This window comes from Phocoena sinus, chromosome 13, assembly GCF_008692025.1.
Source record: "Phocoena sinus isolate mPhoSin1 chromosome 13, mPhoSin1.pri, whole genome shotgun sequence".
NCBI classification, from domain to species: Eukaryota; Metazoa; Chordata; class Mammalia; order Artiodactyla; family Phocoenidae; genus Phocoena; species Phocoena sinus.
In genome coordinates, this window is record NC_045775.1 from 59137452 (window position 1) to 59157479 (window position 20028).

The 20028-nt window shown below is 38.6% G+C and overlaps 1 protein-coding gene across 2 annotated transcripts in view; it reads right to left on the reverse strand.

Annotated features, from left to right (window-relative positions):
• The window catches only part of GFPT1 (glutamine--fructose-6-phosphate transaminase 1), a 72469-nt gene that overhangs the window by 24299 nt on the left and 28142 nt on the right, over positions 1-20028 (reverse strand). Inside the window, exons 5-13 of one of the 2 annotated variants that reach the window (XM_032652970.1) lie at positions 15632-15690; positions 14155-14289; positions 12694-12755; positions 11342-11421; positions 11089-11142; positions 8044-8149; positions 6118-6281; positions 5107-5202; positions 357-454 (exon numbers count right to left, since the gene is read on the reverse strand). In XM_032652970.1, the coding sequence (XP_032508861.1) occupies positions 357-454; positions 5107-5202; positions 6118-6281; positions 8044-8149; positions 11089-11142; positions 11342-11421; positions 12694-12755; positions 14155-14289; positions 15632-15690 (854 nt within the window). The remainder of the gene's footprint in view (positions 1-356; positions 455-5106; positions 5203-6117; positions 6282-8043; positions 8150-11088; positions 11143-11341; positions 11422-12693; positions 12756-14154; positions 14290-15631; positions 15691-20028) is intronic. The other variant, XM_032652971.1, reaches the window with a different exon arrangement.

Sequence of the window (20028 nt, forward strand, 5' to 3'; positions counted from 1 at the left end):
AATGATACACAAAACCCAGTGATGGCTCTAACAGAAGCAGGCATGCGCTGTGGACTGCAAGGCCAGGATGGCATAAGAATTTTCCACTCTTTGCCTTTCATGAAGTTAGTTGCAGGCAGTCTACCTGTGTATCTAAGGACCTTTCTAAAGCAGATGATCCATTGATAAATAATTCCAAGTAGCTATTAAAATTTCTCTCCCCAACCTTCTTGATTTTTGCCATCACAACATGAAAACAAAACACGATGTTTTAACAAAAAATAGTTGTACATGGTGTGTTACTGGAGATACTGTTTATCTGCAGATATCTTCTAATACCCAAAATGACACAATTAAAATTTTAAGAAGCCACTTACTGCTACACCAGCATGATAACTTGTTCCACAAGCGATAAGAATCAAACGCCGACACCTCTGGATCTCCTTAATGTGATCCTTCAAACCGCCCAAATTCACTGAAATAAAAGTTTGTGGATATAATTATTTAGGAAAGAACCATATGAAACAGGTAATCGCTTTTCATGAGTGGCCAATGCCAATCTGGGAAACAACACTGCTGTTTTAAAGCATTCATATTCCTCTTAGGAAGCACAGTTCTCTCTCGTTTTGAAATGTAAACTAAGTAAGTCCGAACTTAACTGGCCACCCCCAACTTGTAATTAACCTTCCTCACCCCCTGACACACCTACACAACTACAGTATCTACCACATCCTACCTTGTTCGGTCGTTTTTACATTCCTCTCTTCAGATTAAAAGGTATCTTAAAGGCAGAACTATAGGGACACGGACAATAGATCAGTAGATGCTGGCGGCTGGAGGTGGGGAAAGGGCTGACTACAAAGGGGCTTGGGGAAATTTTTCCGGTGAAGGATCTGTGCTAACTCTTGATTGTTGTACAGGTTGTTTAGGATTATGACCATGTTGTGGAAGTTGGTCAAAACTCGCTGAATTATACATTAAGAACAGTCAATTTTATTATACCTAATTATATCTCAGTAAGCCTGCTTGGGAAAAAAATTGTCTTAGTTGTGTTCATCTCCATTACATGCCCAGAATAGTGCTCTGAACACAATATAAACCACTCTCCTCCCAGTCTTTCCCATCTCAGTCAATGCCACCCCATTCACCTAAAGGCAGGGTCATCCATCCTTGGTTGCTCAACAGCGACTGCACAAGCAAGTCCTGTGAGCCCCACCTTCAAACTGTACCTCTAACGTCATCAGCCAAGTCCAACATCCCTCCCCTGGACAAGAGCCGTACTCTCCTAACTTCTATTCTCTACCTCCTAGAGCCTGTTCTCCACACACAGCAAGAATGATCTTTTAGAGGGATTCTTTAAAAACATAAATCTGATCACAAAACCCTCCAATGAGTCTGTCCTCTTTCTGTCTCTATAGCCATGTATGTGTTCTGCTAAGGGTGCCTTGTCTATGGGTCCTTCTAAACATGGTTAGTTTTCTACCTGTGAGAAATTTTCATCCAACATTCATTCAATTATTCAACTAATATTCTGAGCACCTACCAAGCGAATACACTGTCCAAGGCACTGTGTGGCTACCAGGCAGTTCAGCGTCTGGCTGACGAGAACAATGAGTATGCCCATGGGCAGCATCCTTCTCCATCTGACCCACCGTCGGTCTGTCTACTCTGCCCCTGCTCTTTATCTCCTCCACTCTTTTCTTCTACCTTAACTAGTTACAAAATGGAACCAAGGTATATGTTTTGCTTTTTATATTTTTGAATAATTTACGTTCTTCCTTTTAAATTTCAATACGATTATATTTCTCTATTTTAAGAAACTAGTTATGGGGGCTTCCCTGGTGGCGCAGTGGTTGAGAGTCCGCCTGCCGATGCAGGGGACATGGGTTCGTGCCCCGGTCCGGGAAGATCCCACATGCCGCGGAGCGGCTGGGCCCGTGAGCCATGGCCGCTGAGCCTGTGCGTCCGGAGCCTGTGCTCCGCAGCGGGAGAGGCCACAGCAGCGAGAGGCCCGCGTACCGCAAAAAAAAAAAAAGAAACTAGTTAAGTAGAAAATAAAACAACGAAAAGCTTCACTGGCTTCCCAAGTAACTTTGGAATGAAGTCCAAACTCCTTACATGGCCTTCAAGCGGCCACAAGCCCTGCCTCCTGCTTCACTCTGACCTAATCTCCTAGCACTTCTCTCACCCAGGCCACCCCAGCCAGACTGGCATTCTTGCTGTTCCTTTTCGTGTACCTCTGCCTCAGACCTCGGCAGGTATTGAAAAGACTTGAGGGAAAAGGAAACAACATTAAGAGGCTGGGTAGGGAGTCATGCAAAGGCAAATCAGTTTGGAGATGACTAAGTATAAAGTAGACAGACTATCAGAGAGACTTGTATTCCAGATGATAACCAAGAAGGACAGGGAGGTTAGACAGTGAGATTAGCTGGTCACAAGCGTTCCCCTAAAATTAGTCTTAGCAAATGCCCTGATGGCTGAGGGGCATTTGGGATAGTTCTGGAAGGAGTCGCCCATGGTCTGAATTGATGCTTTGGAGAGGCTCCTACTTCTAGTAAGGGAGACCACTACTACAGCAGGAGTGTCTGGAGGAAAGGGGTAGGATGGAGCGTGAACACCACTGAACACTGGAGGCTAGTCTGGCTCCATAAATGACTGGCAGTGTGACCTTTGGCCAGACCGCAAACTGACAGAGCCTCAAATTCCTTATCTTAACACAAAAAAAGATAACGGCTATCCTGTTTATATTATAGAACTTTTATGAGGAACACATACCATAGATAAAAGTGCTTTTTAAAATCATGACTTTTCAAAGTTTATCTCCTTCTTTTCCCTTATAAAACAAAACTTTTTCCTAACCTTATTTCCATTCCATACCATAACAGTATTTACTGCTACTCTCCCCGTTCTTCCAGTTCAACCACCTTCCGCAACCCCCTCTCCCACACCAGCAGATAACAGGTCCTGCTCTGGAGTGCTCCTGTTTCTCTCCTGGCCCCCGCTGCCCTCCCATTCCCCATTGCTTTACCCCAGATGGGACAACATCCTTACTGCCGACTGCATCTCAGCCTCTCGCTCCTCCAATGCACATTGGAGACTGGTACCCAGGTCACTTCAGTAAAGCTGCGATCACCCCTGGCTCCTAAGTCTCCTAACAGCTCTGCAATTTCTACAAAGGGAGGTACCCTTCACACTCAACAGAATGCATTCACGGCCCTCCTGGGCAGTTCCTCTCACCTTCTTCCCTAGACTTACTGCTCTCTATTCCTCTTCAAGTACTAGATGTGGCAGGCAACCTGGACTACGTATTATTTCACAAACAAATTTCTGATGGTTTTCTACTATCTCCTCTTAGCAAATGCATTCTACCCAACTGCAATGCTCCCATCTCATCTTTACCTATTCAAATCTTCCAAATCCTTTAAAGCACCAGCTGCCTACTTCATGGAGCCTTCCCTGGCCCCCTGTCCACAAACAGATTCATTCTCTACTTCCTCTAAATTCAACACTAAACTTTAAACATTTCAACATTAAACTGTGTTTCTAATGTCATTTATCATATTTTACCTTTCTTTAAATAGTTAATTATGTATTCATCCCCCTTCCAAGAACCTCAAGGAGGAGACCGCAGCAGAGATAACTTTCCTACAGTCCCTGATACGTTCAACATGGTGCTCCACACACCATGTTCACCAGATGTTCAACTTATAATTCAGCCTTCAACAAATCTCTCCTGCTGAGAAAGAGTCTGATGCCTCCAGAAAAGAAAAGTATACAAAAACCGCATTTACTCAGAGAATCATTCTCTATCAGTTAGCAGGACGTGACATAAAAGAGAAGGCACTTAATATTATATGTATAACACACAAATTCAGGAAAAGATTGTTGCATACCAGATATAATTTCTCCAAAACTGATTCCTAACACTGAGAAGCTTAGCCCAAAGCTTGTTTGTTAAACTGTTTATTAAACTGGTCATGAAGAATGTTCCAAAAATGTGATTTAGCGACAGTTTATGGATATCCTATGGCCACAGAAAGTCAATCTCAAGCTCATCCCAGCAAGGTGCAGAAACTCCTGCGACACAAGGTCTAGAGAGAACTTCCAGAAGTAAGACCAGAGCTGCACTGTCACCCCACCTTAAACAGGCAGGAAGGTACAGGTTAGGTTATCCCATAAGATATTAGGCAAACACCTGGAAAACCTCTGGGAAGCTCACACTTCACTCATTTATAAACTGAGAGAGAAAACCTAGGCTGAACAGATACAGCAAGCTTCCCAACAAGGGGACCAGGTCCCATTCTTCTGAGAATCCACAGTGTTCAGAACAGTCCCTGGTACATAGTAGGTGCCCAATAAAAGATTTTTGTACTGAAAAGAAGTTAAATGTTCTTAATGGTACACTGAAGGACTTTTGTTTTTCTCCAGGAAAATCACCTTAATAGTCCCATAACTGACAACAATTTTCAAATGTGACTTCCTAGGCATTTTTTATATTTTTCATAACCATTTTAGAAGTATGTCACTTACCATAAAATTCACCCTTTGAAAGTGTATGATTGTGGTGTTTAGTATTTCAGAGTTGTGCAACCATTACCACTATCTAACTTTAGACTTTCATCACCTCCAAAACACCCGTATCCATTAGCAGTCACTCTCCACTCCCCCGTCCCTTCAGCTCCTGGCAACCATTATTATTATTCCCTTATTTTTTATGGTGGTCAAATATACATAACATAAAATTTACCGTTTTAACTATTTGTAAGTGTACAATTCAGTGGTATTAAGCACATTCACATTGTTGTGCAATCATGACCATCACCCATCTCAGAACTTTGGCATCGTCCCAAACTGAAGCTCTATACCCGTTAAACACTAACTCCCCATTTCCCCCTCTCCCCAGCCCCTGGTGACCACTAATCTACCTGCTGTCTCTACAAATCTGACTAACCTAGATACACCTCATATCAGTGGAATCACACACGGAAGGACTTTTGAAAGAGGACTGGGCTCCACGGATGGCTGGCAGCCATAGTTATTCTACAAAGGACAATGAACCCTGTAAGGCTGTCAACGTCAACCCCCATGAGAGACTTTGAAATAATAACATAATTCACATGTAATTACCAGTATAGTCATCAAAGTTGACTCTTCCTCTCATTGTGTTCACAACTGACTCTGGCTGCTCAAAAATTTCCTTCTGCATAAATGAACTGAAGTTGCCTAAAGTAATATAAATTGTATCATTAAAACAAAAATTAACAAGCCAAAGGATAAGAAATTGGTATTCAACTAAAAGTCTATCTCCTTTAATATAATCTTAGTAAATGAAACGAAAGGTCATGCAGTAGAGAACAATATTCATACGTGACATTTTACCCAATGGGAAGAAAAATGAACAAGGAGGAAAAATACTTTTATTAACTTCATACCTAAAATATGCAATTATAGAAAAACAGGGGAGGGGGATAAGCTTAAGTTTTAGAGTCAGATCTAGGTTTAAATCATGATTCTATCTTTTAATAGCTAAGCAGCTCTGGGAAATTCCTTAATCTGTAAAATGTTCTGTTCTAGCAGCCATTTCATAGCGTGGTAGTGTGGATTCATACAGAAAAGACTTGACGTATAGCCATTATGCAATAAACGTTAGCTTGTTTTTCACCACAACCCCATCAGAAAGGACAATAAAAACCACAATCACCATAATCATAATAGTTAATAGTAGCAAACATTATATAGAGCTCACTAAGCATGTCAGACACTGTTGTAAGGGCTTAATCCCCAAAACAACCTTAATGAGGTAAATCCTATTATCCCCATTTCATATATGAGAAAACTGAAGCACAGAGAGAATAAGAGAGGAACAAAGAATAGAACGCAAACTATGTTTATAAAGTATCTTAAAACATCAAGTACCACTTAAATAATTGATTTCTTTTTTCATGTTAGAAACAAGAAACCATGAATTCGTTTGAAGAAGTATTGTCAAAACAGCAGATAATTTCTCCAAAGAATCATCCCCCTTTCTGGGGTTACCCCTTCACTAATCTGTATTATCAGATTCCTACACCAGGTCAGGAAGGAGAAAATATCCTTTCCATCGAGGACACCAAGGTGTAACAGGATAGAAAGGTTCACCCTTCATGATCTGCTGGAGTTCCATCTGGAGGGTCTGCACAGCTCGTCCAGGGTGATCTCCCGCAGTCCGTTTAATTCGATGGATAGAAAGACGGCCATCCACCACTGCAGCGACATCATCATCCTCGAGAAAGATGACACGATTGGTGTGTTCTATGACAGCACTAAAAATGTTCAAGGAGACAGTACAATCAATAATCTAGGATGATTATTATAAACACAACTATCATTAGGACAAAAGGAACAAGTTTAAATACAAAGTCTATCAACCTGCAATATCTCTGATAAGTTTCTGGTTATCAATGCCATTCCCTACAGGGAAATGAAGGAGGGGGGTGGTCACTGCAGACAATGAAGAAAAGGAACTCTGTGTGGCAACCAATTTGATGAGATCAGATGAGAAAGCATGCTTATTTCCTCCTCATCCTACCTATCACCAGTCCTCCAATCATAACTCCTAAATATTTCCCAAAGCTTCTCTCTGTGTCCACCACCACAAACCAGTTCAAGCTACCATCAGTCCTTGGCTGAACTACTGCAGGAACCTCCCAACTTCCACCCACATTCCCTCTAACCTCCCTCATCCACTCTCCTTTTCTGCCAAAACGGACATCAAAAGACAACCCTAATCAAGATTTCTCCCTCACCAACACACCGCTCAACAGCTTCCCTTTAGCTCTTAGGAAAACAGCAAAATGCCTTTACCATGACCCCTACCTCTTTCTCTGGCCTTGTTTCCCACCAAACTTCCTCTCCCTATTCCAGCCACACTCACACCCAGCCCAAGATCTCACAGGCTGATCCATCTGCAGAGAATGACTGTCCTTCCCTCCACCTCCTTACCTAATTAACTCCTAATATCTCCTTAACTCTCAGTTCAAGCACCATTCCCTTAAAGAAATGCACCCATAGGAGGGTTAAGTCACCCTGTTATAAGCATTCTGTAGTTCATGTCACAGCTGGAATTCTATACTTGGTGACCACTGACTAAAATTTGTCTCTCCCATTAAGGAAGAGCTCCTTAAGGACAAGTAACATTTTTATTCTTACCCACCATTATCTGCTGAGCCGAGCACATGGCTTTGCTGGAGTGTTCAATATGAACACACGTGTGAATGAAAAGAGGTCAAGACACTTCTGCAACTTCCAGATTATTTAAGCCAAAACTGTCAACTCTGTAACAAACCTACCTAAGACAGCAATGACACATCTCAGCACCGACTACGTACCCTACACACCTGTAAAATTTAGGAAACAGTGAAGCTTGTTTTCTCACTGATAATACATCCCCTGCAGTCGTGAACTGCATGATCATTCATTTTTAGATCCCCTTACTTTCAGGCACAATGAATGATTCAAATAGCTGTTGGCGATTTGAGTGATTCCATTTTATCCTCATTACTATTTGAATTTCATTTATAAATGCCTCTAAGCATCCCCACTGCATTTTCTCTCAAAATGTCCTAGTCTAATCCTATTTCCTATATAAAAGTGATTTTGCTGCCAATTACTTCTGAATTAAAAAGATATGTCCACGTCGGATTAAAACTACAATATAGGTTAGCAATTATACTATAATTGGTATGCTCCTAAGCCATTCTACTCTCCAATCTAAAATCTCTCCTTCCTATAAAACCTGGGTTAAGGCTCTTAAAAGAAGAGGAAAAAAAAAACCAAACAGGAGCTCAGAGTAAATACACTGGAACAAGTCTCAAGGACTTAGCTCCTTTGTACACTGACCTACATACTTTGAATTGAGAGCAAAAACGTTCTAGAACACCATCTCCAAAAAGGTCACCTCCACATCCTTAATTAACAAAGTTCTCCTCTACAGCATGACTAGATATATACAAAGTGACTTCTTGGTTTCTTGTAGCATGAGCAGTTTTACTAAGAATTCTCTCTGAATCAACCAAGGAAGCTCACCTTGCATCAGAAGCAAAGTAATACTCCACTGCTTTTTCTTCAACGGGGAAAAGGCAAGTTGTGCTGTCCACACGAGAGAGATTACAGCTTCCTTTCTTATCTTTGCCTATATTACAGAGTTAACAGAATCAGCACACATGTAGAAAACCATGGCTGATATATAAATATACATAATTTTCTACAAAATCAACAAAAAACCATAGCAATGCAAAATAATTCCAGCAACTTTTCAATGCCAGGTAGATCACCCTATTTCCATGCAATAAGCCAACAAGAACAACGGGCATAGAGTGAAAGAGCAACTATTAAAGACAGCGTGGCGGATACAGTGCTGTGTTATACGTTCTTTAACGTAATATTTCTTTTCCAAGTAAAAGGCAAATAATGTCACTAAGTCTTTTTTTAATGTATGTATAGCCTAATTTTAACTTCATACAAAACTTAATGAAATTAATACATATAAGTGTGTATACTTAAACTTATCATTAAAGTTACATTAAAAATATCAAAACTGTGCAGTGAAAAATAAAATGAAGCCTAGTAGCATATTTTTATTATCTCCTAACAAAACTTCTCTAGATTTTAACAGCAAGTCAGCATAACAAGTCAAAGTTCAGGCTACACTAATTCTGATCTAAAAACAAAACAAAGATACTTATAAGTCTCTAACCATGGTATATCATACATGGCAGCTACTGCTAAGGACTGCAACTATAAACCCAGAACTTCTCCTTTCTTAAAATTGGATTTTCTTACATTACTTTCATGTCAGGATAAAGTATAGTCCTTTTGCAATGATAATATCTTTTAATTCTAGCACTTTAGAATTCTGGCATTTCTACTTAATTTGTCAAGCTATTGATGAAGAACTTTTTCCCCCTCTGCTTATTCACAACTGAAGTCAAAACTAGAAGGCATAATGAAGTTTGACGAATTTGCCAAATACAGAAAATACTATTAACTGAAGGCTATATAAATGTCACAGAGACAAAAAAGCACCTTTCTCTAAGATCAGGACATAGTGGACCTTGTAACCAATGGATACAATGGCCAGAGGATACCATAAATATACCTGTAAAAACTTATATTGTGTCCATCCTCTAAAATGCATGTCTATAAAAACTTGAGAGTAATTATTCTTAGTAACATACATTCAAAGTTCTCCACAATCCATGATTATTTGGTGTGTTTTAGGCATGAAAGTAAAATAGCTCTTTCCATCCAAATTCAATAGCAGAAAAGATACCACACTTTGAAAAACAAGTATAAGATGACATCCCAGAGAAGATAACACTATGAAAAGATAAAACAGATCAGTGTTTGCCAGGGGCTGGGTATGGGGACAAGGGTTGACTACAGAGGGTCAGCTGAGGGAACTTTTTAGGGGATAAATTGTTCTTTATCTTGATTGTGGAGGTGATTATACAACTTTATGCGCTTGACAGAACTCATGAAATTGTACATCAAAAAGAGTGAACTTTACTGTATGTAAAAAGGTGAATTAAAAAACAGGCAAAAGGATAGGCCAGCACCTACATTTAAAAATTTTTAAACACAACTAGCTTTGGTTATAAAATGTCCTACTGGAGTTGAGTTTCACCATATTCTTTCTACAAATATTGGTTATTTCCTTCTTCAAGTAACAGGGTATATTTAAATACAATATTCAGAAGAATTCAAGGTATCACTGCCTACTTAAATGAAAAAAATATTACCACTTGACATCTATATGACTGTTACAATCTGTAAAATGTCTCCCCATCTATTGTTTATCTCCTCTGATTTCACTTAAGTGGAAACGATTATTATCATCCTGCTTTATTTGGTCAGTAGTTATACCTGGAGAAAATAGCAAATGCTCGAAAGCCAGTCCAGTGTTTTCCCCTTTATACAGCCTCTTCAATAAGAGGCTGTACTTTTTAAACTAAACTCTGCTGAGCCATACATTATCTACCCTAGGAGCTAGAGAAATCAGCGTTACCAAAACACAACCCCTGATCTCAAAAAGATGTCTCACGATAAATTTTTCTTCCAACTTCTTAAGACCTTAGCCAATGTTTTTCCATTGCTTCTAAAAGCAGCCTAAGACATTGTACAAGGTAATATATCACATAAGTAATATATACACAAGCAGAATTATTAACAGAAATCTGGAACTCTGGATCCAAAATTTATACTGGTAGGCTAGTTTTTTTTCTGCAAAGAGAGGGAGGGGAGGAGGAAAATAAGTTCTAACATCTCAGGACTGAAGGTTATTTAAGGAAATAACTATCTGCTCTAGGTAAAACAGTGAGAGCAGCTACTATCTAAAGATGAATAGGTTTAGAGTACTTTGCTACATCTTTTTCAAGAAACCAAGAATTATGCATTAATAATATGGGTTTCAATTTCCTGAATTTACCATTCCCTGTGTGTTTTACAGAGAGAGCTTTCAGTAAAAAGGTAAACAAAAATAACACACCATTTTCTGTCTAATTATATCAATAAAATGATCCAGTTTGTACAGCTAAAAAGATAAACTTCAAATGTAAATTTAAAAAAAACTCCAAATTCAAACAAAGCCCATCAGGTATCAAATGTAAAAATATAAACGTAAAATGTCATGCATAAAACAAAATCCATTTAAACATATTTCAGTTAAAAATTAGGCTAAGTTATTCAAATAACTACCACAGAGGTCAATCTACAATAGCCTAGCACGCAAACACAATGCTCTTTTCCTAATCTCAGCATCTTATTTATAATAATGTATCCTACATGGTTTTAATTCAAAACAAAGGAAAAAACTTTAAAATTTCAACTATTTCCTCAAATCTCAGAGATCTTAAAGAAACAAATTATTAAAAGCAGTTTTCTAAATGCCAAAAGCAGACAGACAAAATACACTCCCACAAATTAGAAAAGTAATGTCAAAATATGTTTCCCCATAAAATAAGCATATTTTTAGAGGCCCAGCACATTCATTCACTCCAAGAACAAAGAATTAGTAAAGAATGAACAAAAGAGGATAAGATTCCTCCCCATCATGCAGAGTGCATTTCCCACCTCTTTCTCCCTGTGATCCCCACCATGTGAATTTTGATCCAATCTGAGTCCTAGCTAAGGATATACAACAGAAAAAAATTCTACTCGTCAGAGAAATCACAAAAACAAATTCTTTTCATGTCTAGACAGAACTATATATATGAGTGGATCTGACCAAAGGGGCATTTAATCAATTTTAGGAAAACAATTCTTTGTAACTACTGCACTCAATTTATACATTTTTCCCATGGCATGATGTAGGAATAGTTTTTACCTGTTCTGTAGAGGATTGGAATGTGATCAGTAGATAGTTTATGTTCACTTCGTACACCAATCAACAAAGGGCTACCTCGTCTGTTAGTACAAAATTAAACAGAATTAAGCCATTTTTATAAGTAATGCACTAATGATACAAAATTCAAATGATGAGGGAACGCTCTGCAAATAATGTTTAAACTCTCCCTCCAAGTTCGACTTCAGATATAACAAAAGAACGACATAAACAGAGTTTTTAAAAAATATTCAGAGGTCAGCCAACTATGGCCCACAGGCCAGGTTTGTCTATGTTTACTGGAACACAGCCATGCCCTTTCTTCTACACATTTTCTACAACTGCTTTCACACTACGACAGCAAAACTAACTAAGTGGTTGCCACAGAGGCAACATAGCCCAGAAAGCCTAAAATATTTACTATCTGGCCTGTTACAGAAAAAGTTTGCAGACCCCTGTTCTATAATGATGCATTAGAAAGTTTTCTCCTTTTTAATGTAAAATGGAACCTTTTTTTTGATGTGTGAACAATATATGAACATTAGTCCCCTTGACTTCATTTTAAAGACAGCTCTCTCTTACCAACTCTTAGGGTTCCACACTGTTCTAAAAAGGACTTCATGATTAGGCTTGAATATCCCAGCAAAAGTAGTAATGGTACAATTATCTAGGACTCTGTCTAGAATATAGAGTTCTGAAAAATATGGATATTTTACAAAATATTCAACATCCAAATTCAAAAGTAACAATGGTGCCCCACTACAAACAAAAGGCCGATTATAAATGCCAAAATGTTTTTGCTTTGTTAAGGGATTCTGTTACATGGAATAGTCGTAAAACAACAGACAAGAAGGGCATATGAAAATAAATACAGTTGACCTCCCATATGCATGGGTTCCACATCTGCAGATTCAACCAACTGCAGATTGAAAATATTCGGGGAAAAAAAATTCCAGAAAGTTCCAAAAAGCAAGACTTGAATTTGCCACACACTGGCAACTATTTACACACTACCATTTGCGTTGTATTTACAACTATGTGTATAACATTTACATTACCTTAGGGTATGTAAGTAATCTAGAGATGATTTAAAGTGTACAGGAGTATGTATATAGGTTATACGCAAACACTACACCATTTTATATAGGGGACTTGCACATCCATGGATTTGGGTATTCACGGGAGCTCCTGGAACCAATCCCCCATGGATACCAAGGGATGACTCACACAAGTATCTCTAAAAAAGGACAGAGCCATTATGGTGAAGGGCCATTCATAGTGTACAGGGAATAAGCTTATAATTCTAAAGTTTCAAAATACATATAATTATTAGTCATTATAAAATTTATATATACCTTGTGCCTACTGCTTGGCCAGGAAAATGAACGCTTTTAAATACAAGTGCAAAAGCACCTTCCTATAGAGGGAAAAAAAATGCATTAGCATTATATATTATAATCAATTATCAAATGTGAAATGCCTAAAATATACTGGCTTCAGCACAGAAATGTTTTGTTCACACAGCTACTCTTTTGCACTAGTTTATAAATGAGTCTGAATTTTAGGTAGACACTTACTCCTGAGCTTTGATGTATCCAAGATCCACTTTTTAACCAAGCCCACTCTTGAAATAGGCTCAGTAGATAACAGCTCCTAAACAGACCATTTAAAAAGACACCTTTGTACACGCTACCAATACTTCTCAATAGGTACATCATATCTCCCATACTATGCATTAGTAAGGGAAGGGCAGAATCAGAAAAGATCCCAAGCTCTATATCCAAAACCCATTCTCTGGCCCAGTAATTTTATACCACTGTTAACTTCCATTCTTTTTGTCCTTGATATTGGAGACATAAATATACACAATCACAGTTATTAACATGCACACCATACCGCCCCCTCAACCCAAACTCCTCAGGGACAGGGCCTAAGGAAATCAAAAGTGAATAAAGGAGGAACATAAGGTAGGAAAAGGAAGGAACAGAAAAACTGGGTTATGCGAGTAGAAACGAGAAAAGGCTGGGAAGGCACAGTACGCTGCCTTGAGTAAGAGAAGGAACAGCTCTCCATCTTCTCTACCTTCCTGACTCCTTTAGCTGCAGACATCATAAGATGTGGGTGGAGATGGGAGGTAAGGGTTGGACCTTCACAGAGAAGTAAAGGGCTTTTAAATGGGAAAGCCAGAGTTATGAGTGGGATTGGGGCGGGGGTGGAAATCACTATGTATTTGGACCTTTGTGTATCTTTGATATCTTTAATCTTTAATTAGGACAACTGGGATGAGATCAAAAACAATACCACTTTTCTCTCGGGTTGGGAAATAATCTTCTGTAGAGGTACAGGGCCAAGGAAAAGTCCCCATAAGGAAAAATGAGTTGACTGTACTCACTGAGAGACATGCAGCCATTATCCCAGAATAAAGAGTGTGTATTTCACCGATACCCTTCGCTAAGTTATTGACTAGAAGAACACTTGAATGAGCAGGAAGCAAGAAAGTGATGAATCCCCAACTGTGTGTACTGTGTACACGTTTGTGTGTGGTGTGTATGGGTTTATGTGTGTGTATGCATAGTTTTTGGACAAACTGCTCTTGGATTATTTTTAGTTCCCATGACACTAAACTACAGTGAAAGAAGTAAAATCATTAAAACAACAGTCTCTCAAAATTATTCAAGTTGAATAGTTATATACATGGGAAATAAAAGCAAAAAATACTTAAGAGATAAGCATAATTTCTACTTATCAAAGTTATTTTTAAGCATTTATTGTGATTAATGTCGGCAATAATCATCTTTAAAAGTGTGGTTTAATACCAATTGTTGGATGACTCTCTCCACCAAGGTAGTAAAACTTGTATCTTGACTTTCCCGATTGTCATACATGTACTTAACAAGCTTGGCAATTGTCTCTGTGTCTGTTTCAGATTCAAAGTCATAGCCTTTGCTCTCCTGTAATTAGAAAGGAAAAAATTTTGACCCATTCAAGGAAATATTCATAATATCTAAATCTTTTCTACACAATTCTTCCTCAAAAATCTCATTACCCAACTTCTAGTCTCTTTTTGACCACCACACCCTGAACACCCACTCTTTAAACGTAAGGTCACCATCTAATTACGGTGAATCCAAAATAGTGAGGTGATCAAACATTCTTATAATTATATAAATCTATATATTTCATATATGAATTAAATACATTTTAAAATAATTAAAATATAATGAAATATATAACATTCACAAACCACTAATTCCATTATGAATATAATGATTCCTTCTTTTTTTAAAAATAAATTTATTTATTTATTTATTTTTGGTTGCATTGGGTCTTCGTTGTTGCTGCGCGGGCTTTCTTTAGTTGGGTCGAGTGGGGGCTACCCTTTGTTGCGGTGCACGGGCTTCTCATTGTGGTGGCTTCTCTTGTTGCGGAGCACGGGCTTCTACTTGTGGTGGCTCCTCTTGTTGTGGAGCATGGGCTCTAGGCACATGGGCTTCAGTAGTTGTGGCACACGGGCTCAGTAGTTGTGGCTCGCAGGCTCTAGAGCACAGGCTCAGTAGTTGTGGAGCACGGCCTTAGTTGCTCTGCAGCATGTGGGATCTTCCCGGACCAGGGCTCGAACCCGTGTCCCCTGCATTGGCAGGCGGACTCTTAAACACTGTGCCACCAGGGAAGCCCATGATTCCTTCTTTAATGATGATATTTTACTGTCCAATACAATGGCCATTAGCTATAGGTGGCTATTTAAATTTAAAGTGAAATAAAATTTCAAATTTAGTTCCTCATTCATCCTACCTCAATAGCCACATGTGGACAGTGGCTACCATATTGGGACAGTACATGTACAGAAAGTTTCCATCACCGCAGAATGCTGAACTGGACAGCTCTGAGAAGTCACTCATGAAGTCATCATCATTACCATTACTACATACTACACAGCTATTTAGGGCATGGAGCCTTCATTCAATCTGTCTTGAGTCTTCTAACACCCTAGAATCTTTTAAAAATGACACAGTCTCTCACAATGCAAAGACATCCCCCCAAATTCCAATTTTATTTAAGCTTTTGGGTCATTTATAATCAAGCCAAATAATTATTTTCTTTTCATATAAGAAACAAAAAAGTTCTACTGTCAACAAAAAAAAGTCCAATAAACCACCATATCCTTGTAACTGTCTTAGGAATTATTTGATCACATCGAGATAGGATTTACTGCACATCCCAACAAACAACCTCAATGCTCTCATTAGAAGTATTCTTCAAAGACTGGTAGTCTTTTTAGGTCACTTTACTTACCAAAAACTTTTTCAAGTCTTTGTAGTTGGTGATGATTCCATTGTGAATAACAATAAATTCTAAAAGAGATAAAAGTATTGATGACCAAAACATTATAGGTCTAATAAACACTATAAATTGCCATTACTATTAAGAGATTTTTCTCAAGTCAAAAAATTTGTTACATGCTATACTTTCAGCTGTAATCAAGTATTATCCACTTTTCATCATCAGATTACCCTCAGGTAGATCAGCAGCACAGTTCGCATGTAGAAGCACACAGTGCTAAGAGGTGGGTCTAGTGGGTTAATATAATAAACTGGAGTCTAGAGACATCAACTTCAGTTGTGGCTAAACTACCAGTCCAGTGCCACTATGTAAAAGAAGCAGGTTCCTTGGGCCACTTTCCTCATTTGCAAAATGAAAGGGTTGAACTAAATAACTATTATTCTCACTTCTTTGCTCATTCATTCTTATGCATAAAACATTCCTAAGTTTAAAGAGAAAGGCTTCATCCAATTTACACTAAATGGGTTTAAAACCAAAGTTAAAGAATTGAGAAAAAAACGGACAGTTACTCAGTTCTATAGTTTACTTATCTGAGGCCCAGAAAACTCCCAGAATGTCAGATAAACTAAAGTTAAAGAAGCATTTCAAGATCAAACACAGATGACAGCGGGATAATTTTCACCTTTTTTTTTGATTAAATAACTTTCAAAAACTAAGAACGTGCAATCAGGAGTTGACAATATTATTTGTAGCCACTGACCGTGTATGTAAAGTAAAGGCAACTAATGTGGATTTCTTATTTAAAGTTCATGTAAATCAGGAGAGAAATTACCACTAAATTCAATTTTATATCAAATTATCAAAATGTTTTTTAATATAAAGATCTGACATTAAGTGAGCTTGAACTGAACACGTTCGTTACAAACCAAATGTTAAACACTTCACTAGATTTCTAAGAAAAGATACCACAAAATGATACTACAAAAATAAATCTTAAAATTTTAATGCTAGAACACAGAGAATCATAAATAGCTGATATGAAGCCTAAAATTAAAGCCAAATTCTCAAAATATAACATATAGTTTTTCAGAAATCTTTTATAAAGACCGTGTCAGTATTAAAAGTTTGAGTAGTTAACATTCTAATCCAATAATTATGTGAAGCATGAAAAACCTGAAAAGGTAGCTACTGAATTAAACTACAAAATCTTACCTCAAAGGGATATATATACACACATACATACATATAACTCAAAAATTGTTAAATGTTTATATACAGGAAGAGACGGAATAAGGAAGAGGAAATAAGATAGAAGCTAGACTTATTATAGTATGCCTTTTTTATAGGTATGACCTCAGAACTATGCAAATAGTTTAAATAGTTTTAAATAAAAATTATTTTTTAAAGAAAATCAATTCCTAAAACTCAAAATAAAACATATTAACATAATGCTATACCCAGCGAGTAGAACAATTAATTACATACAGAGGGATTATTCCAAGTGACTCCAAAACATAGTAATTTGATTATATATCCCTAGAGAGATATACCCTAAGGACAAAAAAAAATAAACAAAAAACAGTCAACATACTGTTATGGTAGTGTTGACATTATGATTCCATTGTACACGTAGCATCTGATAGATCAAATAAGTATGTTGCTGGTGTTAAGAACTAAGTTTTTAAGTGTGACTGAAAAGAAATACATAAATCAATGAGGTTAAGTAAAAACCTTACAGCCCTGGATTTGAATTGAAAGTGTTAGTGTAAAATTACGTTGTGTTTTCTCTTTAAATTTATACATGCACATACACAGAGGTATGTATATTTCCTAGCTCTGCTCACTGAAAAGGCCTAGGTGCAATGAGCACTTCTAAGACCTGGTTTAGTCTTTTTTTTTTTTTTTTTTTTGGCAGTGCAATATAGAAGTACATGGTGTTACCAGCTTGAGATAACAGAAGTTTTAAAAGATGACCATTTACTATCAAGTAGCCTCATAACAGAAATGTATCTCAAGTTGCCAAGGCTGTAGAAAATATGCAGGATGGGATGGAGATTATTCTTGTGTTTAACAGGGTAAAAGAGTTAATTGCTAGCCCAGCACTATAACTGTACTTATTTGGAAAAAAAACTGTTTTGTTTCAATGATGGTTTCACCTTTCATTTCTTTCAGCTGGGTGGGAAATAAAAGGACACATGCTTTCCTGAGTTTTACATGTTCTTGGTAATACACGTTTTGTTTCCATTAAGCCTGCAGGAGTCCTCCTGGGTATTTCTGAATTGTGTTGTGTACATGTGTGCCTGAGAGCTTGTCTTCTTACAGCATTTAGTTGCTGTTTGCCTTTTTGTTGGATAAAATATTAGCAATGTATTCTTCCCATATTCCCTGCCATCAAACCTATTATGATCCAAAATCCTCATCAAACATCTGGTTTTAGAACTTCAGAGATCGTAGTAAAACAAAAAAAATTCTTGGACAAACCATCCCCTCCGTAAGCATGGGCCTATGCTGAAACCTTCTCTCACAACTCTACATTTCTACTTCAAGTAACTGACCTTTCAACTCTACCCATTTAGAGGAACAAACCATGGAAAGGAGGTACATATGTTTGCCCTCTTCCTATAGGCCTCATCTTCAAATTTTAGTTCTGTCACACAAGAAAATCTCACTCTGTCCCCTGTGTCCTTTTCTAATCTTGACAAAGAGGAAAGTTCCTTCTAGAGCTATCCATGCTCCTCAGATCTGCTGTGTGCGCTGTGCGGACTCCCAGTGAAGTGGAGGGTGAGAGCAGGCAGTAGACTCTAAGGCACTTTCCTCCACGTAGAATGGCAGGTTGTCCCTCCCCGCACTCTCCCAAGAAGATGACCTGATGCATCCTGGCTCCGTGTTCACACAGCTTGTCACTGCAGCAGAAGACACATCTACGCCTTCGTTATTCAAACGTGGGTGGCTCTCTAGCATGACTAAATAACACGGGAACAATCCATCTCTAAATAAATACTACTGTGCTGTTTCTTCTAGAGGTGCCTCTGCTGATGTATTTCTAAACCATATCAGTCTTTCCAGTTTCAGTGGTGGAATGTGGCACCCTAGTTACTGTTGGGGGTTACTTTAAGCATAAAGTAAACCCTTCTCCAACAGTTTCAAAATACTTGCGACTTCAGACATCAGTTCAGAGAGCTTACACTTTGTCGGCCTTCACCTGCTCCTTAATTCTCGACACTACGAGGTGGAGTTATCAATGAGATCACAGAAGCTACTGCTGGAAAAGTTTGTAAGACAAAAAGTCATCACATGCTTCTTGACTGTCATAACTGAGCAATGTTTTCTGAGTCTGAGATGTAGGCTTTGGAGGAGTAATGGTAACAAGTTATCTGAGTACCCAAGAGTCTGAAAGACCTCTCTGGAAGTACAAATATATAACAAAGAGAGAAGACAGTTACCAGGGAGGATGCTTACTTACACAGTGTAACCTGGATCTGATTGCTCTCCTGGCACAAAGGAGCGAGTACTTTCAACAGGACATCTACATACTAAGAGGTGGTATGGCAATTAATTTCAGGGCAAAACTGAATCAAGCATTCTACCTTTTGGAAAAAAACTTCGGTTTTTTTCATGGAAACTAGATACTCTTCTCTAGTTTATTGAATTTTAAAAATGGAAGATTCTGCATTTTTAAAAGGCCTTTTTACATGAAGTAGAATTGCTAACTGACAGATCTAGAAATCAATCTGAATCGGACAAACTATGGATTCAACATGCAGATGAGATTTCCTCCTACGGTTACCTTGATGCAGATTTGATACCCACCCTCAAAAGAATCCTATAAAAAAAATAGCTTCAAAACCCCTTTTGAATCACAAGAGTGCAGCAAAACCAGAAGTAAACAACTGCCTGTTAACCTGTTATTTCAAATATCGACTGAAAAGCCAAGAGGCATTTATTTGTGCAGCTTTTTACAACACTGTTAAGTTGAAATGTCAAATCTGCATGGCACCGTCCCTTCACAGAAGGCAAGAAGCTGCCAGCGCATCACGTGGGAGGCCGTCCTTGGTGCTGTCAGCCATGAAAGTGGGCCTCCTTCAGGATCTGGCTGAGGTGCAAGCCAGGGCCTCGGCACAAATGCAGACTGCCTGGCACGGGCTGGGGGTGCTGGCGCTGGGCCTGGCGACGAGGTGGTTTAAGCCACTTTCTGGCCCCCCGGCCCTGGCTATTGCCGCTGCTGCCACTGCTGCTGCTCCCGCCACGATCACTGAGTGAAGACTCTGTGTCCCGGGATCGTGAAAGACAGGCTTTCAACTACTCCTTTTGGTCTGGCGGGGGGAGATGGTGGTCTTATTCATCGCCACCCCTTCTTTTCCTGGGGCGGAGGCGCTGGCTCACAGCAGCTGATGGAGGGGAGCGACGAG